At 40.0% G+C, this 25,109-nt stretch overlaps 1 protein-coding gene across 3 annotated transcripts in view; it reads right to left on the reverse strand.

The window, feature by feature from the left end:
• Window positions 1-96: 96 nt before the first annotated feature.
• The window catches only part of LOC108918167 (MICOS complex subunit mic25a-like), a 55,975-nt gene continuing 30,962 nt past the window's right edge, over window positions 97-25,109 (reverse strand). For all 3 annotated transcript variants that reach the window (XM_018725220.2, XM_018725221.2, XM_018725222.2), the window contains 2 exons: window positions 14,648-14,783; window positions 97-2,250 (listed from right to left, as the gene is read on the reverse strand). In XM_018725220.2, coding sequence (XP_018580736.2) covers window positions 2,227-2,250; window positions 14,648-14,783 — 160 coding nt within the window. In that variant the 3' untranslated portion in view covers window positions 97-2,226. The remainder of the gene's footprint in view (window positions 2,251-14,647; window positions 14,784-25,109) is intronic.

Below are 25,109 nucleotides of genomic sequence, written 5' to 3' on the forward strand. Positions count from 1 at the left end.
CGGTCCTAACCACTACAAGAACTGGGTGGTACATGCTTCCACTAGTTGCAACCCACAGCAGGCATGGTTATGTCAAGCAGAAAGGACAATTCTGTCTTTTTTTTTTTAGCTCACAGAAATCCTTTCTGCTCTTAGAAACCTTCACATATTGGCATCCATTTCAAAAATATAAAAGACTAAAGACTGCATTTTTTTTTTTTTTTAAATGAAATGAAGTGAATAAATCCAGGAAAACATTTAAATACACATTAACACCTACAGCTTGAGCATGAACCACAATCCCTTGCCCTAGTTTAAAAAAAAAAAAAAAAAGAAAAAAAACACAACGGTATTAAACAGTACTAGAGTCCTTTAGTCTTTTTAAAAAAAAGTTCAACGATACACGGTTTTTTTTTTTCCTACAGATTACTGAAACTAGTTAACATAAAATGTTTGTCATTTCAAGAATTCATGAATATTCTTTTGTACTTTGTCTTTCATATATACACACACAAGAGAATGATTCATTCATGCACACTAAACAAATCGGCAGAAAATAGAGTTTTTCACGCGAACGACTTCCTCAAGTGTCAAACACTTTATAGTGTCAGTTTCTGATGAGAAGAGTCCGCCTTTGTGGTACAAGACTGACATTATCATGTTATGTGCAGTGTCTAAGGCCTGCACCATTAGTACGAAGAACTCAAGGATGATATCACACATTCATTATGATCTCCATTCTGCTTCGACAGACCTCAACTCTATTTTCCAAATGACAAAAAAATGATCACTTATCTTCTAACTGATGTGACAGGCTCCTCAAACCTTAGTCTTGCTCAAGAAAACACTAGTACACGTCTCTCAGATCTGGAAGTTTCAATCCCCCAAATAGACAAAACTCTGCTTATATTTCTGTAAATGATACCTTTCATTTTTATTCTGTTGCTATACAAGAACTACAAATAAACTAATTTCTGTGGATTTTTTATAATTCAAATTTAGATGATAATATTGGGAATTTCTTGAAATGGTACAGTTCTCTATTTTTGATCAAATATTTAAAAGGTAGATCGTTCAGAACCCTTTAGCTCATGTTAAGTTCATTTAGTTACATGTATTTGCTTATAAAGCTCTGTAAACATGTTAGCCATGTTACACAACTCTTTTACAGTCACTGCAAGGAAGTAATTGACAGAAGACGACAAACATGCATGTAGGAGGTGGAAGCATTTATGAATTCAGTTATGAATTTAGTCTGTATTTTCACCTGTGCAGAGTGTAGCTTAGAACTGAGCAGATATTTATTCCACTATTACCTCAACTAAACACACCCCACTCCCAGTAGAAGAACCCTGGAATAAACAGTATCGCTGTCCTGCTTCAAAATGACAGCAGCCGTGCCTGCCAGGATCCTCCTTGGGGAAAGGAAGGGGTTATCTTGAAGATTCTGCCACACCTTTTGCTGGCAAAGGCTGTTGCCACAGCAACATGGCAATATCAGGAGGAGAATACTGCGGAATGGCAAGCATTTGGAAGTAAGAGTTCCTTAGCAGATCCTCGGGGAATGGAAGCGCAGGCAAGTGCAGAGGGAAAATAAGTGATTAACTTCAGCAGGCTTTGAAATCTGTAGAAGATATTGGTAAGCAGGTAGAAAAGAAACAAAAGTTGTGGAAAACAGACTGCTTAGTTACGTTACTCAAACCTAATACAATTAGAGGTCACCTGAGGATGCTCGTGAACTAGTGCTGTAAGATCAAAAGATCCTTTCAAATGTCTCATATAGCACTAGTCTAAGCTACGCCTGTGGAAACACTAAATTTCCGTTTCAAGACTGCAAAAGGAATGGAATTTGGTGACCTCCACCTTGAGAAACATTGCAAGGAAATATAGGCACAATTTCCATTTAAGAGATCCACAAAACTCCGTTGTTTAATTAGATCATAAATACAATACAATTCAGGATGACAATATGTTTCAGGTTCCTAAGTTCAGCATTAAAATTCAAGCCTCACACAACCAGAAATCCTCTTTCTTAAGGATTGTAGGGATTTATTTTACCCCAATTGATGTAGTGCAAATTTAAATAAATCATGATAATACAATCCAATGCCAAAAAATAAAGAAAAAAAAGGCATGCTGTTTGCAGTTTCAGTGCAAGGCTCAGCACTGAAGATGTGATTAAAAGGGACGGATGGCATTCAGGCTCAAGCTGCCCAGTGGAAAAGAAAACAACTTCTGCTCTCCACTTCATCCACGATTCACCAGCAGGCTCTGGAAGCAAAGAAAAGGAGGAAGCTGTTACTCATCTTTCCCAGCAAGAGCACAGAATCTCAGTGCATCACAGCATTTCAGCATCATCAGGACCCGTATTTTCAGCAAGGACTGACGGAAGCTTCTGGTTTCTCAAAAGCAGAAATGCAAGAGTGGAGATGGATACCAAGTCTGAAGTACAGTATATTTCGAGCTGGTCATATTTCACTCTATATAAGAACTATTCTAACACAACAGCATAATTTAATACACGACCCTGTGCAACTGTTGAAGTGGAGTGTAATTTTGGCAAGGTGTTAGTGTGAATTTATTAAAAAAAGTTTTAATTAAATTTTTATTACTATCTGTGACAAGGAGTGCATGCTTAAAGCTTGAAATACATTACAAGGTATATAGTATTTGCTGTTTGAATGTGATGCACTGCAAATGCATTGTCACGTATTCGTTAATACAGATCAGACAACAGCTTTCTTGGGCCTGCTGTGCACCAGTGAACCTAACAACCTACAGTGCCACATTATAAATACTTCAATGGTATATTTAACAAAATTTCTCCTAAGGAGAAAAAACACTAGCCACATTGATACTCAGCTGAAATGACGTCAGTGCCACAGCAACAGCCAAGTCACACAACTACAGTTGTTGATCTCCCCTATAAAAATGGCACAACCGGTCCACATGTAGACCTCATCAGCTAACCTGGAGACAAAGCTGATCTCACAACAACGTGTCTCTGCAATGCATGAGCCCTGCTGCAGTCCATTAGGAAAAAGGTCAAAATAGATCACTTTTCACAAATAGCCGACCAGCTCTGACTAATGTTACTTGATGATGGAGGCAACTGAACATTAAAAGATATTAAGGAAATTATTATTTTTCATAAAGGATTTTCTTTCATCATTTCCCCCTTCAAGATCAAATAATGTACTTAAAAACTACATTTCATATCCTTTCCATAATTGTGTGAAGCAATTCAAAGCTAATACATTAGCTGGAGGCTTGATTCCTAGAGTGCTTCAGTGTAAGTCACTGGTTTACCTCAGAACCGTAAGTGAGCAATGGAACTAGCAGATCGAGTATTAGCTCATAGCACACTGGCCATAACCAATGCAATATCAGAAGTATAGAGTAACCATATAACATATAAGCAGCAAGCAGAGGAATGGTTAAGAGATTGTACTACTACAAATTCAAGTGTCAAGAGGAACTCTACTGTACTTACGACTCGTGCAGATCTAGGCGTATAAATGGTGAAAGACAAGCTGTACAGTAGTCATGTTCATTGTGGCACAAATCAAGAGACACCTAATACTTTCAAGTTTGGTGTGTGGTCATACATCTGACCAGTATAAGGGCCAGGTGCCATTAATGACCTTGGATTATGGAGGAATCAACTATTGTCTACAGCAGTAATAAGCATGCAGTTGGAGGAGGGCTGAGCGATGGCACTGCCTGTGCTCTTCACACAGACTCAATTAGGATGAAAAATGCCCCTGGCCAACCCACAGGGCATGTGACCTCAGAAATCCTTAGCCAGGACAGTGGGGAGGAGTCCGCTAGATAACACCATCACTGAGGGGAAGGGAGGCATCTCTCAGAGGCTGAGGAAATGTGTGCATGTATTATAGAGAGATCCTAAGTTTTCTACTTGTAAACTACTTTCTCCCTTCTTTTCATCTTCCCCCTTTGCTATGATCAGCCCTGCACTTCAGATAGGCTGTTGAGGGGTTCTTTATTCAAAAATGATACTGGGTCTGCAGGCAGTAACAGACCTCAGTTTTTCAGCAACATTGGTGAGTTAGCACTTAGGCGGAGGGCCAGCAGAGAGCCTGACCACAGTGCCTGTATTGTCCCATCCCCTAAGCCATCAAGACCCATTTGGGAATCACACATTACACCCACCTCAGGGAGCTGGCTAGGTAAAATGGGCTGTGGAGGACTTTTCTCAACCTTTGGAGTAGTGGGACAATCCTGCCATCTTCTGCAGGTAGTGAGCTAAGTGGCCCATGACTGATGTTAAGGCAACCCATGTCACACAATAGTCACAAGGAGGAGTCTTCTAATGTTGCACTCAGTTTAATCGACAATTGCATTTGGATAGCTTGAAATGCAAGGAAACCACAGAGACTTCAAGTTGTGCAACTTAACTAGACCCTCCCAACAGCATGAAATGTATACAACAATACGTCAAATACAGCATCCATAGTCTAAAAAGATGCTGTTCAGGTTCATCCATAGTGTGTGAGTGATAGAGAGAGAGGGTGTTCCACTGACCCATTCTAAGTAGTGTATCTGGCAGTGTAAGTCACCTTGGTGAATAAGGTATGGGCTGATAACACTACAGAGAGTTCATTGGAAGTCACTTTGGAGAAAAGCATCTGCTAAACAAATAAATGTAATGTAAGTAACATTTTCCCTTCCCTCTTGTGTGTGGCATAACTCTGCCAGCTGCCTTCTTCCTGTTATTCCACATCATAAGTCTGACTAAATAAATGACAGTATAAGTCCAAACCATTGCTACATCATGACCTCAGGAAGACAGTGTGTTGCTTTTTGGCTGTGGCTGACATGTTAGGGATATTGAGTAGCCGCAAACTGCGTTTCATGTCATCTGGAATCAGCGCATATCCACACCCTAGACCTAGCTCATTCTTTAACTGAAAATTCAGACAAAAAATAAATAATAAATAATCAGGTCTATTTAGGTCATGTCATGTTTACAGAAAGGAGTCCATGATAAGTCCCCAGTAGTATATTTTGACTAATACTCCCTAACCCTACCACCTCAGATGAGCTGTGGAGAATGCCTGAGATTTTCCTCAGTGGGACGTAAGGCATCATACTGTCTGGCTGATTAAAGATCTACAGTAGTAAAATTTGAGTAAGGACAATAAATTTAAATGATGCACTGCAGCTTGCTGGGAAAGGTAATTAAACCACAAGTGGGTCTCCCTGAGACCACACACACACACACACACACCCCCACACACACACACACACACACACACACACAGTCTGAAACCACTTATCCCAAGGGGGCTCATGGCAAACTGGAGCCTAACCTGGCAACACAGAGTGCAAGGCTGGAGGGGACACACCCAGGAAGGGACGCCAGTCCGTCGCAAGGCACCCCAAGTGGGGACTCGAACCCCAGACCCACCAGACAGCAAGCCCCGACCAAACCCGCTGCACCACTGCGCTCCCCTCATGTGAAACTCGTCTTTCTTTAAAGAAAAATACAAAATTAAATATTTTTTTAAAAATTGCATTTGTTTCCTCACACCGTAACAGTGGCCGTGCAAAGGATGGACCTGACGGGCAGAAATGTTACATATCTCTGTACAGGAGCTCCCTCTTCTGCGTTGGACTACTGAGGCTCCACATACCTGGGTAAAATGCAGAAGCCCCGAGACTCTGCTGCAGCATCACAACATTTGGGTTAACATTTCAAAACATTGCAGAACATCATGTTTGTCAGGCAGATAGTGCCAGCTAATGCTCCAATGATTGACAGCAATAGTTTTGACCCTCAAATGCAGTTCAAACTGGCTTCTCTAGGAAAGAGAGGGGCTGACAGGAGAGAAAAAGAAGTAACAGAGGTAATGGAGGCCCCGTTAGAGGGTATGTTGGTTGTCTCCCCCAAATGAAATAAATATTTAATCAAGGCCAGCAGCAAACTTCCAATTACCTCTGCCTTCAACAGAGAGAGAAGCTGACAGGCTCCTCAGCCAAGGGCTCCCTATTCATTAGCTGACTGCTTTTGCAACAGACACACACAGCAGCCGCTGTAACCAACACACTAACAAGCCAAGCCCACACCACCATTTCTCTCTCTCTCTCTCTCTCTCTCACTCACACACACACACACACACACACACACACACACACACACACACACACACACACACACTGACTCTTTTTGGCTGGTTGCATTCATTACTTCAGTTCAGTAATTGTCAGAATCGTCTTGAGCACTATGAAAAGGAGAACAAGTTTTCTACAAATTGGGATTAAAAACTTCCACATTTGAAGAACACCAAGATGATTAACATGCACAGGGCTGCTTTGCTAACTGTACTGGGAGTTGGCAAACGGCAGTGTTCTTCAAGGGGAGAAAATGAAAGATGAGAGAATTAGAGGTAGGGTGAGTTAGAGGAGAAGAGCTCGGCTGCAAGCCAGGAAAGAAGAGCAAGGCTAGAAGCCTTCTAGAGATAGTGGGGATGCTACACATCAGATGTGGAGCTGCACAGGCCAATTCTATGAGAATAGCCAAAGTGGGGCGAGGCAAGCTCAGTGACAATACTACTCACTGTCATGTGAGGGTGTTGTGCAAGTGAGGTGCAATCAGATTTCTCCACTTGTGAAACAGCATGGAAGAAGTGAGCAAGATGGGAGTCAGGCCACAAACCAGCACTAATTAAACTTCAGTGGGGGCTAGAGTTAGGCTACAAGGGCCACATGTGACCTTGGCGACAGCGCTAATCAGCCCAGAGGTAGGAGCTGAGTGTGTGACGATTATCTTTCAAGCACGGATACAGAAGCCTGAATGAAGGATGCAGAGAGAGTCACTGGCAAGCTGGGAAATCATTTCTATTCCATTCACTGTAGAGGGGTGTAATTTAATCCTTCCTAAGAGGTCAAAAGAGTAACAAAACTCTGGCCTTATACACTGTAGTCCCTGTGGAATGGATACGTGAAGCCCTCAACAGGTGATGTGGACAGGAGATGAAAGACACATAGCTGCTGTTACTGGCTGGAAGGGTTCCAAGAGAAGGCAAAATGTGCAACATGGCTGGAGGCAGTCCCAAGTTCCCAAAGGAGTCATCAGTACAATAGGTATATTGAAATATGCTATTTGCGCAAGCAGGAAAAAAGAGAAAAAAAAAAAAAAAAAAAAAAATCATACTCCGACTACACGGTTAGTACCATGTTTACATTTACACTACATTCATTCATTTAGCAGATGCTTTTGTCCAAAGTGACATACATCTCAGCAAAAGTACATTTGTTTAAAATGCCATTTGTGAGAATATGTTCACTTGTTATGGAATGCACACTGCACACTGTATTCAATGCATTGTCCACAAAGAATGTACAAGATCCACGTCCATTTCAGCCATCACAAGTACATACTCACCGTGAAGCATAATTGTCCAATACACTGGATCGATGTCAGATTAGAGACAAAAGACTGTTTATTATGCTGATGTAGGACAGATATAAATGGAGAAGAACAGAAAGGCGAGGAGGGAAGGAGAAAAAAAAAAAAAAAAAAAAAAAAATCTTTATGGCATTAAATGGACAGCTACTTAACCGAGACATGAGGTATGGATTGCAAACAGAGGCCCTGGCCATACTCCATTAAATACTATCCGCTTCACAGGCAGCAGACAGGAAATCTTTTACGTACTTGAGCATTATCCTCTGGAACACAGAGTTCATAATTTTCACTGACGCAAGGCCCGAATGTGGCCCAATGTGCCACAAATGCACAATTACACCAGTCTGGCCAGCTCAGGCCTGACTGTTCCAGCTGCCAGTCAATGCACTGGAACCATTTGTCCTCTACATTTTTATCCTCTGTTTACAGATCCTTAGAGTGTTTAGAATGTGAAAGAAAACTTTCCACACACCAGGGAGAGGTACACAAACATGCATAAACAGTACAAATCTGTGCAGGGATTTGAAGTGCTGGCTCACATTTTTATTAAAAAATTATTCTCTATTCGTGGAATCTTCAACAACCCCTTGTATTGTAACTTCACAAAAGTGTTACTTCTATGTCAGATGGGCCAATTTCATTGTTTTCAAAACAGGAGAGGTCAGTAAAATTTTCAGGCCACAGAAACAGAACAAAATGTACATTTGAACCAAATGAATGCAGAAAATTCTCAATGTCAGTGCAAATTCTGAAGAAACTCCTGAAACAAAAAGCACTCTCACTTTCTTTTGTGCTGACATGACCAGTCAATCAGGTGATGCGAGGTCACCAAGAGCTTGACTGACACGGAGAAAATTCACATGCAAGCACTCCTACCATGGCACATCACAATTATACCTCAAACAGAATGGGAGTAATTACAGGGCCCTAAATGGCAATGGATAGTACATTAATAACAGCCATCACTGGTTTAATATGATATTCAGCCATGGTATTACACAAGACAAGATTACATGCAACCACAGATCACAGAGGATTTTCTTCATTTGTTTTCCACACTGTTCACAGATATACTGTGTGTGCACAGCATTCTTATTGTTGCAATGCATTTTATAGTATCAAACCATAGCCAACTGCAGAATTATTTATGCATACCAAGATCCTGCTGCCTTTACTAGTGGGATCCCATTATTGCAAAATACAATTTAAACCAGTGCATAAGTGCCTCTCCTTATGTAAATATGCAACTGACTGAAATACAATAACTTATGAATTATAGTGGTTACATTTCATTCTAGTCATACATGTCAATACTCAACATATGTGCACACACAAAAAAACTAAATACTGTATGTTGTGGTGCTTCATCCATTGAAGAAAATTATACTGAACCTTGTTTTGAGCCCTCTGTGTGCTAACCAAACTGTTTCAGCACCAAGGATAGCACACTTCCCTGAAAATGCTACACATTTTCTGTTCACTTTTTGAGTAGATTAGTATTTTGATTAAGTCCCCAAAAACATAATTGTGAAATTTATCTGACAAGAGCTTGGAATTCTCAATAAAATACATTTCAGTATGTTCTTACCATAACTTCAACATGCAAAAAGATTCATAACAATCTAGTGCAATATGCGTGTTTTTGAGAACTACTTCGCATTATCAGAATGAGCTTTATTATTATGTTGCATTTACAATGTTTTGCATGTATACTGGGTTAGATGTACATTTCAAAGTTTTCTTTTTTTTTAAAAAAAAAAATACAATATGAAGTGGAAGAGTTGGACACTGAGCAGAAGAAACAGTAGTAAGACGAAGTGCTGCTTGGCAAGAAATCACATAACTCCTACAGAGAGAGTACGGGCAGGTTTACAGCCTTCAGCAGAGCAAACGACAACGCTGCTTCAGACTTTTCTCTCAGTTAGAGACGCTATTCAGTGTGTCCACATGTGGCTGGAACCCACTTACGACTCAGGGTTAAAATTAGGTGTTAAGTCATCACTCATTTCAAGTTGCTTTTGGGGTCCATTGTCCATCCTTGCAGGCTCTGTTATTATCTCCAGTTTACGAGAGGACACCAGCTCCTTAAAGTGGCGTGCCATTTAAGAGTGGTTTTATAAAGGGGTTGATGCAGACTGCAGGTCATTCAGAGCCCCCCAGAGCCTTTGTGCCTGAAAGTGACAGGTCATTCAGACTGAGCTGCTGCTGAGATCCTAATTGTGGTTTTATGTGCAGCTTGATCTGTGGTTCGATACCACAAGGATGGGCTAGGGGGTCTGACGATCTGCAGTCGAGGAGAGACACATAAAAAGAAGTGGATAAAAGGCTTTTGTGTGGTACAGCCTGAAGGACAGCTGTGACAGGAGACAGCAAAGCAAGGATATTGATTTTTAAGGCCACAAACGGTCTTTAAAATGTAATGGCAAATTTTACAAGTCAAATAATTCAAATGTAAAAAAATGTTTACAGTAGCCTAGCTGTGGGATTAAATCAGTAAAACCCGAGCCTAAATGCAGCACTGGACAGCTGTAATCCAGGTTTCTGTTACATGTTAATCCAGACTACTTGGTCGTGGGGTATTGGTAATTAAGCTCTCTGTTTAAAGCCGTTTATGTTTTTCCAATCTTAAGGATAGAAACTTATGTCAGGACATTATTGATAAAGGCTTCCTAATACCAAGTCTGGCCACCCTTCTGCCAAATTAAAGCAAGTGCATTGTTTCAGACTTCCTATCCTAGCAGTATTACAGCAACATACAGCCAAATATGTTCATGTGAGAAAATGCCCTAGAAAATACTAGATGGGAGATGAAAATGAGTCACTGGCCTAAAAAAAATGATGCACTAGGATGGGTGTGTATATTGCAGCAACAAAGATGTCCCCATCACCAAAACCATATATGCTATTGACACCAACATTACATTTTACCATTACACTAAACTGAACTGTCAGCACTGCATATCCTGAGATCACTTGGTTCCACACTAAAGGACATAGCAGCAGTGCAGCTAATGTGCTCACATCCTTGAGGCTTTACCAAAGAGTTCTTTCTCACCCTTTGACACATAAAAACCATGCCCATACAATTCAAATTTAACCTGCAGAAATTTTACACAATACAAATTTAGGATTAAGAGTTTGTTCCAGCAGAAGACATTTGCCATTTCCCATCTTATTCTTAGCTTCTTTAATATTCATTGTTCTTAAATTGAAGAGAGAGAAGAAAGAAAAAAAAAAAAAAAAAAAAAGTTTCCTTCTAAAAATATTTCAGACATGCTATATAGCTGTAAAGGGGGGCCACGGTGGCACAGTGGGTTTGGGGTCTGGGGTTCGAGTCCCGCTTGGAGTGCCTTACAACAGACTGGCGTCTCGTCCTGGGTGTCTCCCCTCCCCCTCCAGCCTTCCGCCCTGTGTTGCCGAGTTAGGCTCCGGTTTGCCACAACCCCGTTTGGGAGAAGCAGTTTCAGACTGGGTGCGCGCGCGTGCATGCGTATATAGCTGTATATTTTACATTTACATTCATTCAGCAGACATTTTTCTCCAAAGCGACATACATCTCAGAGAAATACAATCTGTGCATTACATTAGGAGAAAGAGAGACATAGCTGCAGACGTGTGATTCTTAAGTAGTTTCCGTTATATGCACCAATGTTCATCGCAAGAGTATGTGCATAAAACTCAAAATATACTGTTTCTGATCACTTTCCTTCAAGATTTTTTTTTTTTTTTTAAGGTAGACAAATTTTAAGAGAGTACTGCAGCCTAACAACAACTCAGCTGCATCATGTTAATACATAACTGCAAATACAGGTGCTAGGTTTTGATGGTCTTCCAGCACTGCAACTGTTCTCACCATGCTGACATTAAGCAACACCAGAGCAGGCAACAGCAACAGCAACGCTTAAGATTCCATTTAAGAAAAAAAAAATAAAGAAAAATCTATACTCTCTTAAGCATCTTCCTTCTAAAGGGCACCAAGAGCAAACAGCAAGCTTATCTAAACTGGTGATTGGAAAGCAGGGACAAGCCTGACAACAATCCCTGGAACTCTTTTGGCAGAGCTTCCCTTTGCTTGAGCGAAGACAGCATTCAGTGTGCACGACAATAAGAGGTGGAGCCACGGTTACGCTGGGAGGTGGTATTGATGTAGGTGGGGGGGGGGTCAAGGAACTTTCTGAATATGCAGAGTGGTGATGGTACTTTCAGTGGCCTGCCTAATAGTCATTAGGGAGGAGATGAACAAAGTTTCCAGCACAGCAATGGATGGGGGGGGGGGGTCTGTGGAGCCCCCAAAATGTCAGCTGTTCACTGTCTAGTACAATGGAGCATCTCCAAAGGGACAAAAAGCATTGTTGCTTGTGCTGTTTTTTTCTCATGTGCTCTTCCCAATGTCTCAGTACAGGAGAATCTGCACATCAAGATCAACTTTTGTAATAAAAGGGCAGCTTCTGTAAAGTTTTTGGGAACTGCAACTGACTTTGCGCTGAATGAAATACAGCATCAAGTGACCCATTATCAGTGGACAGAGAGCAGAGTACAGAAGAGTGCATTGTCTACGATGCAATTTGGGTTTTTGAAACAGAGATGGCAGGGCCTGTCCAGAGACTGATTTATGGCTACCAAAGGGGAAGAACTGTTTACGGCTTCACAGCAACCTACAGAAAAACCTTGGGAAAAAACACAAATCAGCTTCAAACCTAAAGAAGGCTGATAAACATGACTACCACTGGAGGTGGTGAGTCTCCAACCTGCCGCGCAGGTGAGAGCATAGGGACATAGAGAGCAGCTGCTGGACGAAGCTAGACACTCACATCTACACAATCTGCTGTGCATGGAGCTCTGTTTAATTAGGGAGGCTGAACCATGCCTCAGTGAGAACTGAATAAAGGATTAGGAAGGATTAAAAACACAACCTGTACTACTGAAATTTTTTGCACTTACAAATCATGATAAGGCTTTTATTTTTTAATTAATCTTTTTATAAAATTTATAAAATCATTAAGATGGCTTTTCACACTCAGGAAAATTTCACGACAAGCATCTTCTTATCTTTAAAACACATTGGTGGCAGTATGAGGGCTTTGCGAAGAATTTACCTTTATCTTCTGTAACCCTGTCTGACATGATTATATGATTGTTTCACAGCCAAGTGTTGACTGAAATGAATCCCTCTTAAAATTAAACAGTCAGTCAAGAAGCACAATTTGATGGCACACTTCAAAAATAAGAGTAATTTTAGTTTCTCAACACACAAAGAAATAAATGTCAATGATCTGCACTACATGTACCAACCCTTGTTTGTGTTTAAGATTCTTTTTAAACACTGCACGTCAGTGTTACACTTCTGTGCACTACCGGTTTAAAAGGGGGGGGGAACAGCAGCAATTTAAACTTTGTCAGTTTCCTGTGTTATAAAACATGAATCTGAAAGCTTCTTAAGCTTCATAATTCAACTAAATTTCATAAACTACTGAGAGTTTACTTAAAGAGCATTTAAAAAAGGAGAAGGATGGGTGACTTTTCAACCACACTGGGATCCCCAAGGATCCATGGTGCCACAGTAAGGGGTATGGATGTGTACTAGAGAAGGAACACAGGCTTAGCTATACTCCACACACCTTTGATTTTTGACAGTTTTTTTTTTTTTTTTTTTTTTAAAAATCAGATATTTATCTAAAACTCAGTGGTATTGCATTTAAACACTCCAGCATGTGATGTCCTAAAGTAAACCACATTTGGGCTGACTAAATCAGATATTTATACTTTCACAATGTACAGATCAGAATGCTGTGCTGTTTACAAGAAAAGCATAAATCATATTAAAGCATGACTCATTATCTTGTCATGCCCATGAAAAAGTAGAAAAAGTGAAAGAAATACTAAGTAATAAACACTAATTACATGTTAGAACACTACCCAAAAGGGATTTGACTGTCCAAATGATATCAAATATCTAATCATGGAATCAAAACTTTCAGAAGAAATACCAATTTAATTATTTAAAAATGCCAATTGACAATTCATGTTGTAAGGTGTCATGTCACCAAATCCACCTGGGTTTTGCACTTGGATGGGAGAACTCAGTCTAGTTCAGTCTGTGTAAAGTTTGCATGTTCTCCCCATGTTTGCACAAGTTTCCTCCCACAGCTCAAAGATATGTTTCAAGTCAATTGAAGAATCTACATTGCTTCAAGCATGTTTCTGTGTGTGCGCATGTTGTCGTTCTGCTCTATAAATAAGTGAATGTCTGTAAGGAGTTTAGTGTAATATATCTAACCAAGACACCACAGACAAAGGAGTCTGTTAAACAGTATGTAATCACTGTACTTGACTTTGGAGAATATATGAATTACTCTCCAAATCATTAAGTTACTATAATATATGAGGGGGCACGGTGGTGCAACGGGTTTAGCCTGTGCCTGCTCTCTGGCGGGTCTGGAGTTCAAGTCCTGCTTGGGGTGCCTTGCGACGAACTGCCGTCCTGTCCTGGGTGTGGACCCTTCCCCTCCAGCTTTGCACCGTGTTGCCAGGTTAGACTCTGGCTCGCCAAGACTGCTCGGGATAAGCGGTTTCGGACATTGAACGTGTGTAATATATGAAAGCTAACTGAAAAAAATCCAAATGTAACGTAAATACAAGAATTATGAAACAATGGATATGTCCTGTAGACACTTGATTTAAGTAAAATGCTTTGGATTATTTGGATTTATGGGATTTTGTATTTAAATCTACTGAGTTTCAAGGTTCAGCCTTCTGCAGCTTCATATCTTACTAAGGAAGTGTTAGAAATCTTTCTCCAGTGGATTAGCATTTTCACACAATATAACCTCTCCTGGTAGGTACTGTGCACTCGACAGGTGCAAGACTTTTCAGAACAAACGAACAAATGCTTTGAACTACAGTTGTGTGAGTACTGTTTATGGATGAGTGCACATCACACTCCACTTCCTTCCATTATCAGAACACCCCCCTCTCCCAACACACACTCTTAATCTGCTGGTATATTTTAAGATTTCAGAAAAACTGCATTTGCTTCCTCTCTCTGGCAAACCTTTCCTTTCTCCTTCCTCCTTTCAAATATTAAAATATTCAGATAAAGGTATCACTGCAAACAAGATTGCACTGCATGTCAATCTTTGATAGTGGAGCAGCATCGCACATGTATGCTTAAAGAGAATATGAAAATATGGCAACAATGACAACAAAGGGGTTAAATTTGGCAGTGTAGATGCCTACCTTTTTGGCAGCGTCGATGCACTGCATGTACTCCTTGGCCAGGCTGGAACAGCACAGTGTCTGGCCCTGGTTCTCCCTGTAGCAATTCAAGATCTGGGCCTGCAGATCAGCGCAGACGGGTGTCGTACTCCGAGACCTACAGAATACAGACAGGCAGAGGCCATCAGATGGGAATCCACACTTCTGTTGCTCCAAAGGCCAGGCATTCCACAGAGTGTTAGATGGAGGATATCCCCATACAATGAGGCCATACAGCCTGAGCATCTGTGCAGTGGGCTCTGAGGAGTCTCTTAGCACCTGTGTTAATTACTTAGGACTTCTGGAACATTCTTCAGAAGACTAATAAAAAAAGTTGCTGTAGCACAGAGGTGTGCTACTATAGCTTTTAAAGTTTTTACTAGCTATACAGGACCTTCAGAAAGTTCAATTATTTAATACTACTTACTGTTATCTATCACGATTTTCATTTATCTGGTCCGAGTATCAAGTCCAGGCCGCGACTTTAGGCCTGGGGCATTAAACATACCACATCTGAAAACTGGCAAGCAGCTGCGTGAGAGAGACTAGAAATGCACTGCACTGTGAGAATTGCATACTATGCTTTTAGTTATGATCTGTCACTCTCAGTTACAGTCTTGAATATACATGTTTGTGTTAGGGTCCTCTGTTTTGCACCACTGTGCTTTAATTTTGTAATTATACTCATCCCTCGTCATTCAATCCCTTGATATGCAGTTTTTCATTTATCCAGTTCAAAAGTTTTAATACTACCTAGTTGCTAATCAGTGCGGATTTTCATTTCGAATTGCAATGGGATAAACTGAGACTCTGTAAGGTCTCAATACAGGTCGGTTATGTTCTCATGAAGGCACAGAAATTTCAAAATGAAGTTGCAACAAATTGGAAAGGCTACAAAAGGCTACAAACAAATTATAAAAGCAGTGAACCATTACAGGAACACAGTTAAGTCCATTCTGATCAAATTAAATAAATATGGCACAACCATTAACAATAAAGGTCAAATTACCCTACCAAACTGAGAAACTGGACAAGAACCTTTGTCGGAAAGGTGGCCAAGAGACAAACTACAACATTACAAAAGATCCTTGGCCTCAAAATATGAAGTACTGTCCAGAAGTCAAAAATCCCAAAACTGGAGAAATTTGGTATCATTGCAAAAGTTGGTAGACAAACTTCTGAGGAAAATGAACATGTGCCAGGTCCTGAGACCCTCTGCAAGAAGATTTGGTTTAATATAAATAAAGTTGAGCACTTTAGTTTAAAAGTAAAACAAAGCCTGTTGCTCAGGTAACATCACTGTCAAAAATGCTGGTGACAGCATTATGCTATGGCATTGTTTTTTCTACATGACAGACAAACTTATTTCCATTTAGAGCATGATGGACAGAGCATTTCATTTAGCAAGAGGTCTGCATTTAGTCTCACGTTCCAATAGAACATTAACAAAGCAAATGGCAAAAACAACAAAGAAATGGTTCCCAAACAAGATGGGCAATCTTGAATATCTCAAAGACCAGACTTAAATCCCAACAAAGTCTTTGGTATGACCTGGAAATTGTTGTCCACTGACTTTCTCCATCTAAGTGCATCAAATTTGCAAAGAGGATGGATAATGACACTTTCAGTCAAACAGCTGCTACTCTACAAAAATTCAAAAATTTATGTGCAAAGCTCATACAGACACAGCCACCACAAAGACTCAGAGTGGTAACTGCTGCAGAAGGCCAATTTACAAAGTAAATATTTGTAAATGAGAAAGTCATTTTTGAAAAAAAGATTGATAAAACACTTACCAAAATGTGTTTCACTTGTGTTTGAAGAGGGAAAGCAAAAACTTCTTTAAAATTGAATGATTTCCAAAATATTATTTCCAAATTTTTAGGTACAAGAACAAAAAAAAGTGAAGTTCAAAGAAAGCTAAATCATAAATGTTTGCTTGCAATATGCAACTAAATTATCTTTAATTCTCTTAATTGTCTTAAACACATCAAGATCACCAGTGCTAAGAATATGGACACCATTCATTTGCAAGTTTTTAGCTGGCAGTTTTCTATACTGTAAGTGATACAGGGCTATGTAGAAGGACCACAATTTATTAGAGAGACTGAGTAATCTACTGTACTGCCCACCACAGGTAGCTGACAAGTTGCAGGCTGCAGCCAAGCCCTTAGGAGGTGCTCATGCAACAGCAAACCAGCTGACTTGATTAACCCCTTTGCCCTCGGTGGGTAAATAAGATGTACATTCAGCCGTAACAGAGTGCTCATGACTCAGCATAAACTCTGTCTCGGTTATAGGATTCCGCTGCCGATCAGGACGAGTGCCAACAATGACTGAGCCACTATGGAGGCCTCTTTTATTAGTCTGTTTGAAGGTGTCATTGACTGAAATAAAAATAGTTTTACAATGAAAACAGATCCAAGTGTTCAAATTATGTACATGTTTTGTCACCTTTGAGAGTCTCTCACCTTGATGCAGGCATAGTCTCCCTCATGTGCTTATTCTCAGAGGTTTCTTTAAAGCACCAACCTAATCATTAGTCATATACCTTTGATTATCGTGTATGGGAAGACTCTACGACACTTTTGTCCAGAATAATTTACCTGCTTTTCTTAAAGTACTCAGTCATAATGCAGCACTTAGGCTAATGAGGCAGAGACTCATAACCCTTTTCTTCTCCTCACACCATTACTGGCAGACCTGGTCCCATTCCCAAGTGTGATCATGAAAAATTTGTAGCCATTTCTATTCAAACTGGCAATATTCATTACAATGTAAACTACTACTTTTTCTAAAACAAAGCTCTCTTTTTGTAAACCGGATATCTGGATGATATCAAACTGACCTCCTGTTACCCATTTCCCTTTCACGCCCCTTGTCTGTTGCTATGCAAATCACGTCAAGCTTGTTAGATGCCACTGCAGGAGAAGTGCGCTGCAGCCAACTCCCTGCTGACAGCTCTCATCACAAGCCCCTTTTTTAAAGCCCAGATTTATTATGCTATATAGCTCTTCTACATGTCTAGCCATGCAGTAGCATGAGGGCAACATATATAAATGGTGGTGCCTTGAACCTTTTATCTGCCAAGAGCATTGGCAACATGACCCTCACCCATAATGCTTTACCCCTGCATCTGAAAGGGAAACACTCACCTCTGAACCACCTGTAATTATACAAATCTTCTGCAGGCATACTCCTCCTCAAATCCCAGCCTGAGTTATTGCAGTGAATGGATGCAAGGAGACAGGTTAAACTGAATTACTGGCAGCGAAAATATTCATTAATACAGCAGGAGGACTGTGATGTATGATGATAAATAACCCAAAGCACAGGCTCAGAGTAACCTTGGCAACCTTCTCTGCAGGGATGTCTGCCACAGTACTGCTAAACATACACGTAGACCAGTCCCTTCAACGCTGATCTGGAATGGCTGTGAAATCATTCTTTCATAGCACCTTGTGAAACCCCAACTGTAAATCAATATTATGTTAAAAGAATCTGTATATATAGCAGTATTTTACAATATCCCCACTTCAGAAAATAAAACTGTAGTTAGAAATATGACATAAAGCACCAGCTGCCATGTCTACTAGCTAAAAATCTGTATTAAACCCTCAGACACTGAACCTACAGTTGAAGCGTCATCTAAAAGCATCACATGTATAGATTTTCCAGAGAGGACCTGTGCTTTGACCCTTAGCTATAGTTATTTCTAAAATGTTCAACCAAATTGTTCTAAATCAAATGCTGTAATTCTGAGGTCTGTTAACTCAGGGGGGAGGGAGAAGGAGAAAAAAAAAAATTCAAATTCTGGAGGAGTTGGAGTTAACAGCTAAAAGTGTTTAGCTTTAGTGTACAACTAATTTACAACTAATCATTAAGTGATTAAACTGTAGAATTTAGACTTCATTTTTAACCAGAGTCTTGTTGAACTGACAAAACCTGTTAATCCCCCTATCTATGCTGTTTTGGTTAACCAACAGATCCCTGTCATCACCCTACATAGGAGACAATATATTATCTGTTCCTTTGCTCTCCTCATTCCTATAAGGCACTGGTTCAGCTGTGTCAAACTTTACCTTGTACGCCTTCATGAACAGCCTCTGCCACTATGATTTACAGCTCACAATACTAGAATTTCTGAAGATTACCATTAGACATGACATAGACATCCAGCACACTAACCAAGTACTCTCAAACCTGTTCACAAAACATACACACTTTTCCTTTCTTGTGAACTTTTCCCACACTTGTTTTTCCATTGTGTGTTATTAACTCATAGTATCCACCTGTGACTTTTACTAATGCCAGCTGTTCTTGTCTGGTTGCTATCATTACTAGCTGTTTTTCCATGTTTCACCTTGCAGTTTTCAAAATAACTGATCTTAACTTTACTGAGGGGGGGAGTTATGCTGGTTAAACCACAGCTGTAACCTCAGCCCTTAACATGTTGATCTAAATTTCTTACAACACTAGAAATACCTATCCAGTACAAACTCAGTTTTAACAACCAAAAATGAACTATTCAGCTATCTCAGATATATTTACAACACATTCATTGGCCTAAAATCCCAAACTCTGCGAGCTCAGCGAGAACATACCTGGATGCATCTGACAATTCTAACATGGCCCTTTGGCACCGAGACAAAGTGTCTTTAATACCGTTACTGCTCTGTTGCTTCTATGAAAGCCAGTATACATTTTTATAGTTGGAAATTTTAGTATAATATTCAGCTTAATCACCTTGCTTACATATACCACAGTAAACAGCCTTTGGGTAATCATTCATACCTTTAACCACTAAGATAGTGGCTAAAGCACAGGACAGGCTCAGCCTTCCTACTGAAATGAGTTTAAACCCCTCATGCCCTTAATATTAACTCCCTCATAATCTAAATTAACAGAACATGAATTAAATATAAAAGCTGTACTTTTACTGCACATCAGCCCCACTGTTCCAATTAAAGCAATTAAAGAACTTAGATCTTTTAAATATAGAGTTGTATTGGGTACATTTAGTTTTTAGCGATAAATCTTTGCTAAACCAATAGCATGAGAAAGATAGAGGAAAAAAAACGTACTTACATCAACATTTTTTGATCAACCTGGAGAAGGCTATTCTGTTTAATTAACCTCAGAGAAAATGAATACAGTGGCCACATTCTTCTCCCAGCTAGATTAGAAACTCTTCTTTCATTTAGCATAAATACTGTTCATCAGGGAGGATAAGGCATCAGGAAGGAAAGGCAGTTTAATAACGGAGTGTGAAGCAGAAAATTGGCTTGCCTGAGCCAAAGCACTGGGTCTGTTTAAACTAAATTGAAGGTGAGGTCTTATTAAAAATATTAGCTGAGCTGCTTCGCAAATGAACTTTGTGGAAGAAAAGCCATTTAAGCGCTGATTGCTTGTATGCATCTGTAAGTAAATATAATAATACAGAACTCAAAGATTAAGCTGATAGCCAATGATATCTATTCAATATATCCCCTTACCAAAATCAATGTTTCTGCAGAGAGTCATCCAAGGGCAAAGAAAAACAAAAAGATACTGAAAGGAATACTACCTATATCTGTTTAATTCTGAGACTTAGTAAAAAATGAATGGATGATATTTGTACAATACCATTAGTAGTCACCTTTGAAACAGTCTCCTCCTGCATTAATGTCAGCATTTCTGAAGATATTACTGCCATAAAAACAAAATAAGTTCATCTTAAGATATCTGATAGTATTTTCTTTAATGAAATTCAGTCTTGGAACTTTGTGGATATAATATGTATAAAGGTTCAAATGAATCAGTTAATTTCCATGCATATCTTTAACAAGAGTAGGGGAATAGTAGTCAGGGGCAAGGTGACACAGCAGGTTTGGCCTGTGCCTGCTCCCTAGTAGGTCTGGGGTTTGAGATCTGCTTGGGGTGCCTTGTGGCGGACTGGTGGCCCGTCCTGGGTGTGTGCCCTTCCCCTCCAGCCCTACGCCCTGTGTTGCTGGGTTAGGCTCCGGCTCGCCATGACCCCCCCGAGACAAGCGGTTTCAGTCAACGTGTGTGTGTGTGTGTGTGTGTGTGTGTGTGTATATATAATAGTAACCATTTTTGAAGTCATGATAGATAACACTGAAAGCCTATGCCAATCTGTAGAACTACACAACACATAACTGGCCTGTTCCATAACCAGAGATGGGAACTGCAGAAACATCTGCACTCAACACAAGTCCTTCTACCTTCAAATCCATGGCCAAACTATTAACAAAAGGGCTTTACAGCATAACACTCTGACCTGCATTTAAGCTGCTGCTTCAAAAATCAATTTGGAATGAAAACATTTCACTGAACCATGCTGTACTTGACTGTAAGATGAGATTCACAGGTTATCAAATTAAGGCTCTAAAAGATAGTTTTAATGACAAAATGAAATGGTTTTACTTGATCCTTGTCTGGAAGAATATTAGCTAAATTATGTCAGCCTTGGCCATTGGTATAGTAACATTTAAATGGTTGAAAATTTACTTAATTCACAGTGCTAAATTAGGTTTCACGGGGCACCAGGTAGCTTAACAGTTAGAGCTGTCATGGTTGTATAAATAAGTAAATCATTTTAAGGTTACTATCTTACATTGTAAGACAGTGGAAAAAAGCATCTACTAAATGAATAAATAATAATAACAGTATCTAGTAAATGGTCTTGGCAGCTCAAATGTGTACATATAAAAGCTCTTTTTTGGCAACCACTGTAAAGCAAAGGCCTGGAGCAGATCCAGAACCTCCACATGCCTTACAGGGTTCTCTGATAAAGTAATGATGGGACTCATCTTGTTTCTACCATGCTATAAATACCATCACCTTAATACTGCGTTCCTAATCCACCATGAGAGAGAGCATATATTTTAAACATATTTCTTATTCAGCTGCTGTGTAAAAACATTGAGCACTGGACAATGCAGATAACACAAACGGGTCAAAGTTGTGTTCACAAGCTTGGAAACAGTGTAGCTATATTAGAAAAAGTTAAGCCTGTAGAAGAACTGCTGGGTAACTTCTGGCACGGTTCAGTGCTCCAATGCCCGTTTCCTGCAAGACTTATTATGGCAGACCAAGCTGGCATCTGCCTGAGAGGCATCGGTGAGCTCCATTACAGTGGGAAGGCAGCCTCCACCTTCTGCTCCACATATGATGAATGTAGGCCTCGTGCACCCTGGACAGACTATGTCTTTTATAATGAATGCTTGTTTGGGGAGCAAAAAACAAAAAGCAGGATTCCCTAATTGGCTCCTGTTGTCAGCTGCGGTCCGCCAGGAACCGACAGAGGGGTGGGGCAATAGATAGTTCATGGCTGGTTGGCCTGGTCAGACAGGTGTGTGAGTGCCAGGCCCCGTTTCAAGCACGCTTCTTTTAGGTGCCTGCAAGACACTCACAAGTAAGGGAAGAGGAAATGTGTTTCACTTAATAGGTTCCCAGGGCATCTAAAAGGGCACAATGTTAAGATGTGGCACTCAAAAACACGACTTGGTTCCCCAAATGGAAGCATAAGCTCAAAGTTTTCAACCTCATCTATATTTCAGCAATGACAAGCACTTCCAAAGCGGTGCCGGTGACGCCAAAGGGGGAGCATGTTGTGATCTGCTCTGAAGGCCTGTCACGAATAGTGCAGGAAGGAGAGGGGAAGACACGTCAGCTCTGAGAGATGAAAGAAGGGAACAGGAGACGATGGGAAAGGGGGAACACGGCACCTGGACCAGCGGCCCAGAACAGCTGCAGTCTTGACTAGGACACATATCATCTCTATAGCAGCCAGCACTTTGAGTTCTGAGCAAAACTAAAGCAGATACATCAAAGCCTGCTTTGTGTTTCCCACTGTACAAGACAGAGTCCAAATATTATCACTACTCTTGCTTAGCCTATGTGTTTTTTAGTCAAAGCAACTTACTACTGTACACGTTTATAAACCTGGATGTCTTCATTGGCACAATTCAGGGTAAGTACTCATTTGAAAACTACAATGAAAGCCCTTGCTAGAAACTAAAAATCTTTAGGTTACAAGTCTGTGTCTCAAACTACTTTGCTACTAGTGTACATAGACCATAATAAAGCATTTACATGCAAAAAACTGACTTTTGGTGATTCAATTGTTTTGCTCCATTGTCCATGGTTTAGCCAAGTTGTTTATTACAGTTGGATAGGTAATATGACTGTGCAATATCTATGGAGCATAACTCAAAATACAGGAGAATCTTGTGTGCGCAACTTGCCTTAATACTTTATCCTGTACAAAATTTCATCTCAACAGATTTATTATAATACAGCATGTTTGAAGTTGGTTGCTAAGTCAAGAATAGCAGCTGGACCAGGAAAAGAACAACCCTCCTGCAAAAAATAAAAGGGGGAAAAATAAAGCAGAGAAACTGAAAATTTATGAAAAAAAAACTGATTTAATTGCTGATAACAAAACCAGGCCAAATATGTAGATGTGCCCTGTAGTGTTACTGCTGAGAAGTTGTAGGATGAGACACTTCCATCCATTTTGTGGATGTGAGTATTAAACACTATTGATTCCTGTCCAAGTTTCTAGCAGCTCTAGGTCCAGCATGGTAAAGGGCTTTCTAATGGCAAAAAACATCTTCAGACAACAGGTCTCTGCACACTCAGAAAAGATTACTATTACAATTAAATCGTTATGCATTATCTAGTTATCTGTAAACTTTTGTATTGTCTTGCTAGTGCATACTGTGACAGACAATAAGTTTGCAGCTGCACTTATGACAGCCCGCAGTGCTTCAATTTGTTGTACAAAACGGTGTGTGTAATTGACGTGCCGTTTACTATTTGTTGAAGTTTGGTACAAATTTTGGGTTGCTAACACTGAAGAGACCAGTCAAAATTATTTCAGTTAAGAAAGGCTGTGATGTTCCTGTGGCATAGGTCTACTCAACAGCATTTTCATTACATTTAGGTGTTCTTAAGTGCTTTATCACTGAATGAGGCCTATGCCTAAAATCAGGTTCCAGTGAGCAGGCAAGGATACCAGAGAACAAACTGAATAAGAAACTGACAAAAAAAAGCTCTATTTCTGTTGAACCCTCTGGAGTCCTTCTGATGTGCAAGAAGCATGATGTGCAGGGGCCAGCTGCTGCCTTGAACATGCTTTGATAACAGGCATTGTTATCCAGCAGCACTGGAACATATTGTTTATTTTTTAATCTACAGCACAGTTTTCTCACACTATTCAATTATAAATTAGTGTAAAGACCTTTTCTGTATACATTAGTTTAACATTATGTCAGACCAGCATTCGATCACTGCCACCGTGCACAAAATGAGCTTTCTCTAAAGTTTGCTGGACTATACACAAAATACTACCGGATAACAATGAAGGATTACTGGATATTAACGTAACAAAAACATGCTGCCAAGCTTGCTTCTCAGGCTGAGCCAATCTCAGAGGACCATTCACAAAATGTTATGGGTTGATTCTTGTTCTTCCGATTAAACATTCGCTGACATGCAGAATGCCAGCTGCAGCTTCACGAATTTGCGCAACTTTCGCTAAAACAACATGGTTTGCAATAAGGTGTGTGGGATGAGCCTTCCGATACTCTGTCAGGAGGGGTGAGAGAAGGTGAAAAAGCACTGCAACGCTAAAGCAGTCTTGCTCCCAATGCTTACAGTGGTAGAGGCAGACAGTAAGAAGGGCCTGCTGCATGGAGTTGTCAGCGAGTTTAGCATTCGTGGCATCACACTGTTCAGGGGAGTCTGAACGAAGTGTTAGCTGTGCAGAACACCCCACTGGAACAGGAGAAATGAAAGCAACTGTTTTTCATCATGCAATCACAAATTCTCCAGGGAAACATAAGCAAAATGTTTTAGTATGAATGTGTGCCATCACTGTAAGTTCTGTGTACTAAGATGTCGAAGTCCTTGAAAGATGGGCGTACATAGTTAATAGTACTGTGAAATCCAGACTCAGTTTTTGGATTTGTAAAATGTAACGGGAAACTTCTTTGTAACTTTTCTGTAACTGAAAAAATACATAATAATCAAAACACCAATATGGACAGAGTTCCGGTTGTCTCTGATCTACATCATGTAAGTATTAATACTGGCTGAAGTTTAAATAGTGCTTCTCTAATAGAAACACATTGGATAACACCGAATTATACAATATAAACTAGATGCTTAGAAAGGTCTGAGATGAAAAATGTGCAAATTCAATTAACTGCTTAACTGGGATTAGAAAGGGTCAATGGATTAACTGAAATGTAATAAAAAAAATAAGAAAGGATTTTCAGAACAGATTAGCGTATGGTCTCCAGATTAATGGTATGGTAAGATTTGGAAAGGGTTTAAAACAGTCCGTATGTCAGAAGGAAAAGGCAGCGTGCTTTAAAGTAAACTTGACTTTATCAAGATTGGCCAACAAAATTATGCAATTAGTATGACTAGTGTT

Source organism: Scleropages formosus, chromosome 22, assembly GCF_900964775.1.
Source record: "Scleropages formosus chromosome 22, fSclFor1.1, whole genome shotgun sequence".
Taxonomy (NCBI): domain Eukaryota; kingdom Metazoa; phylum Chordata; class Actinopteri; order Osteoglossiformes; family Osteoglossidae; genus Scleropages; species Scleropages formosus.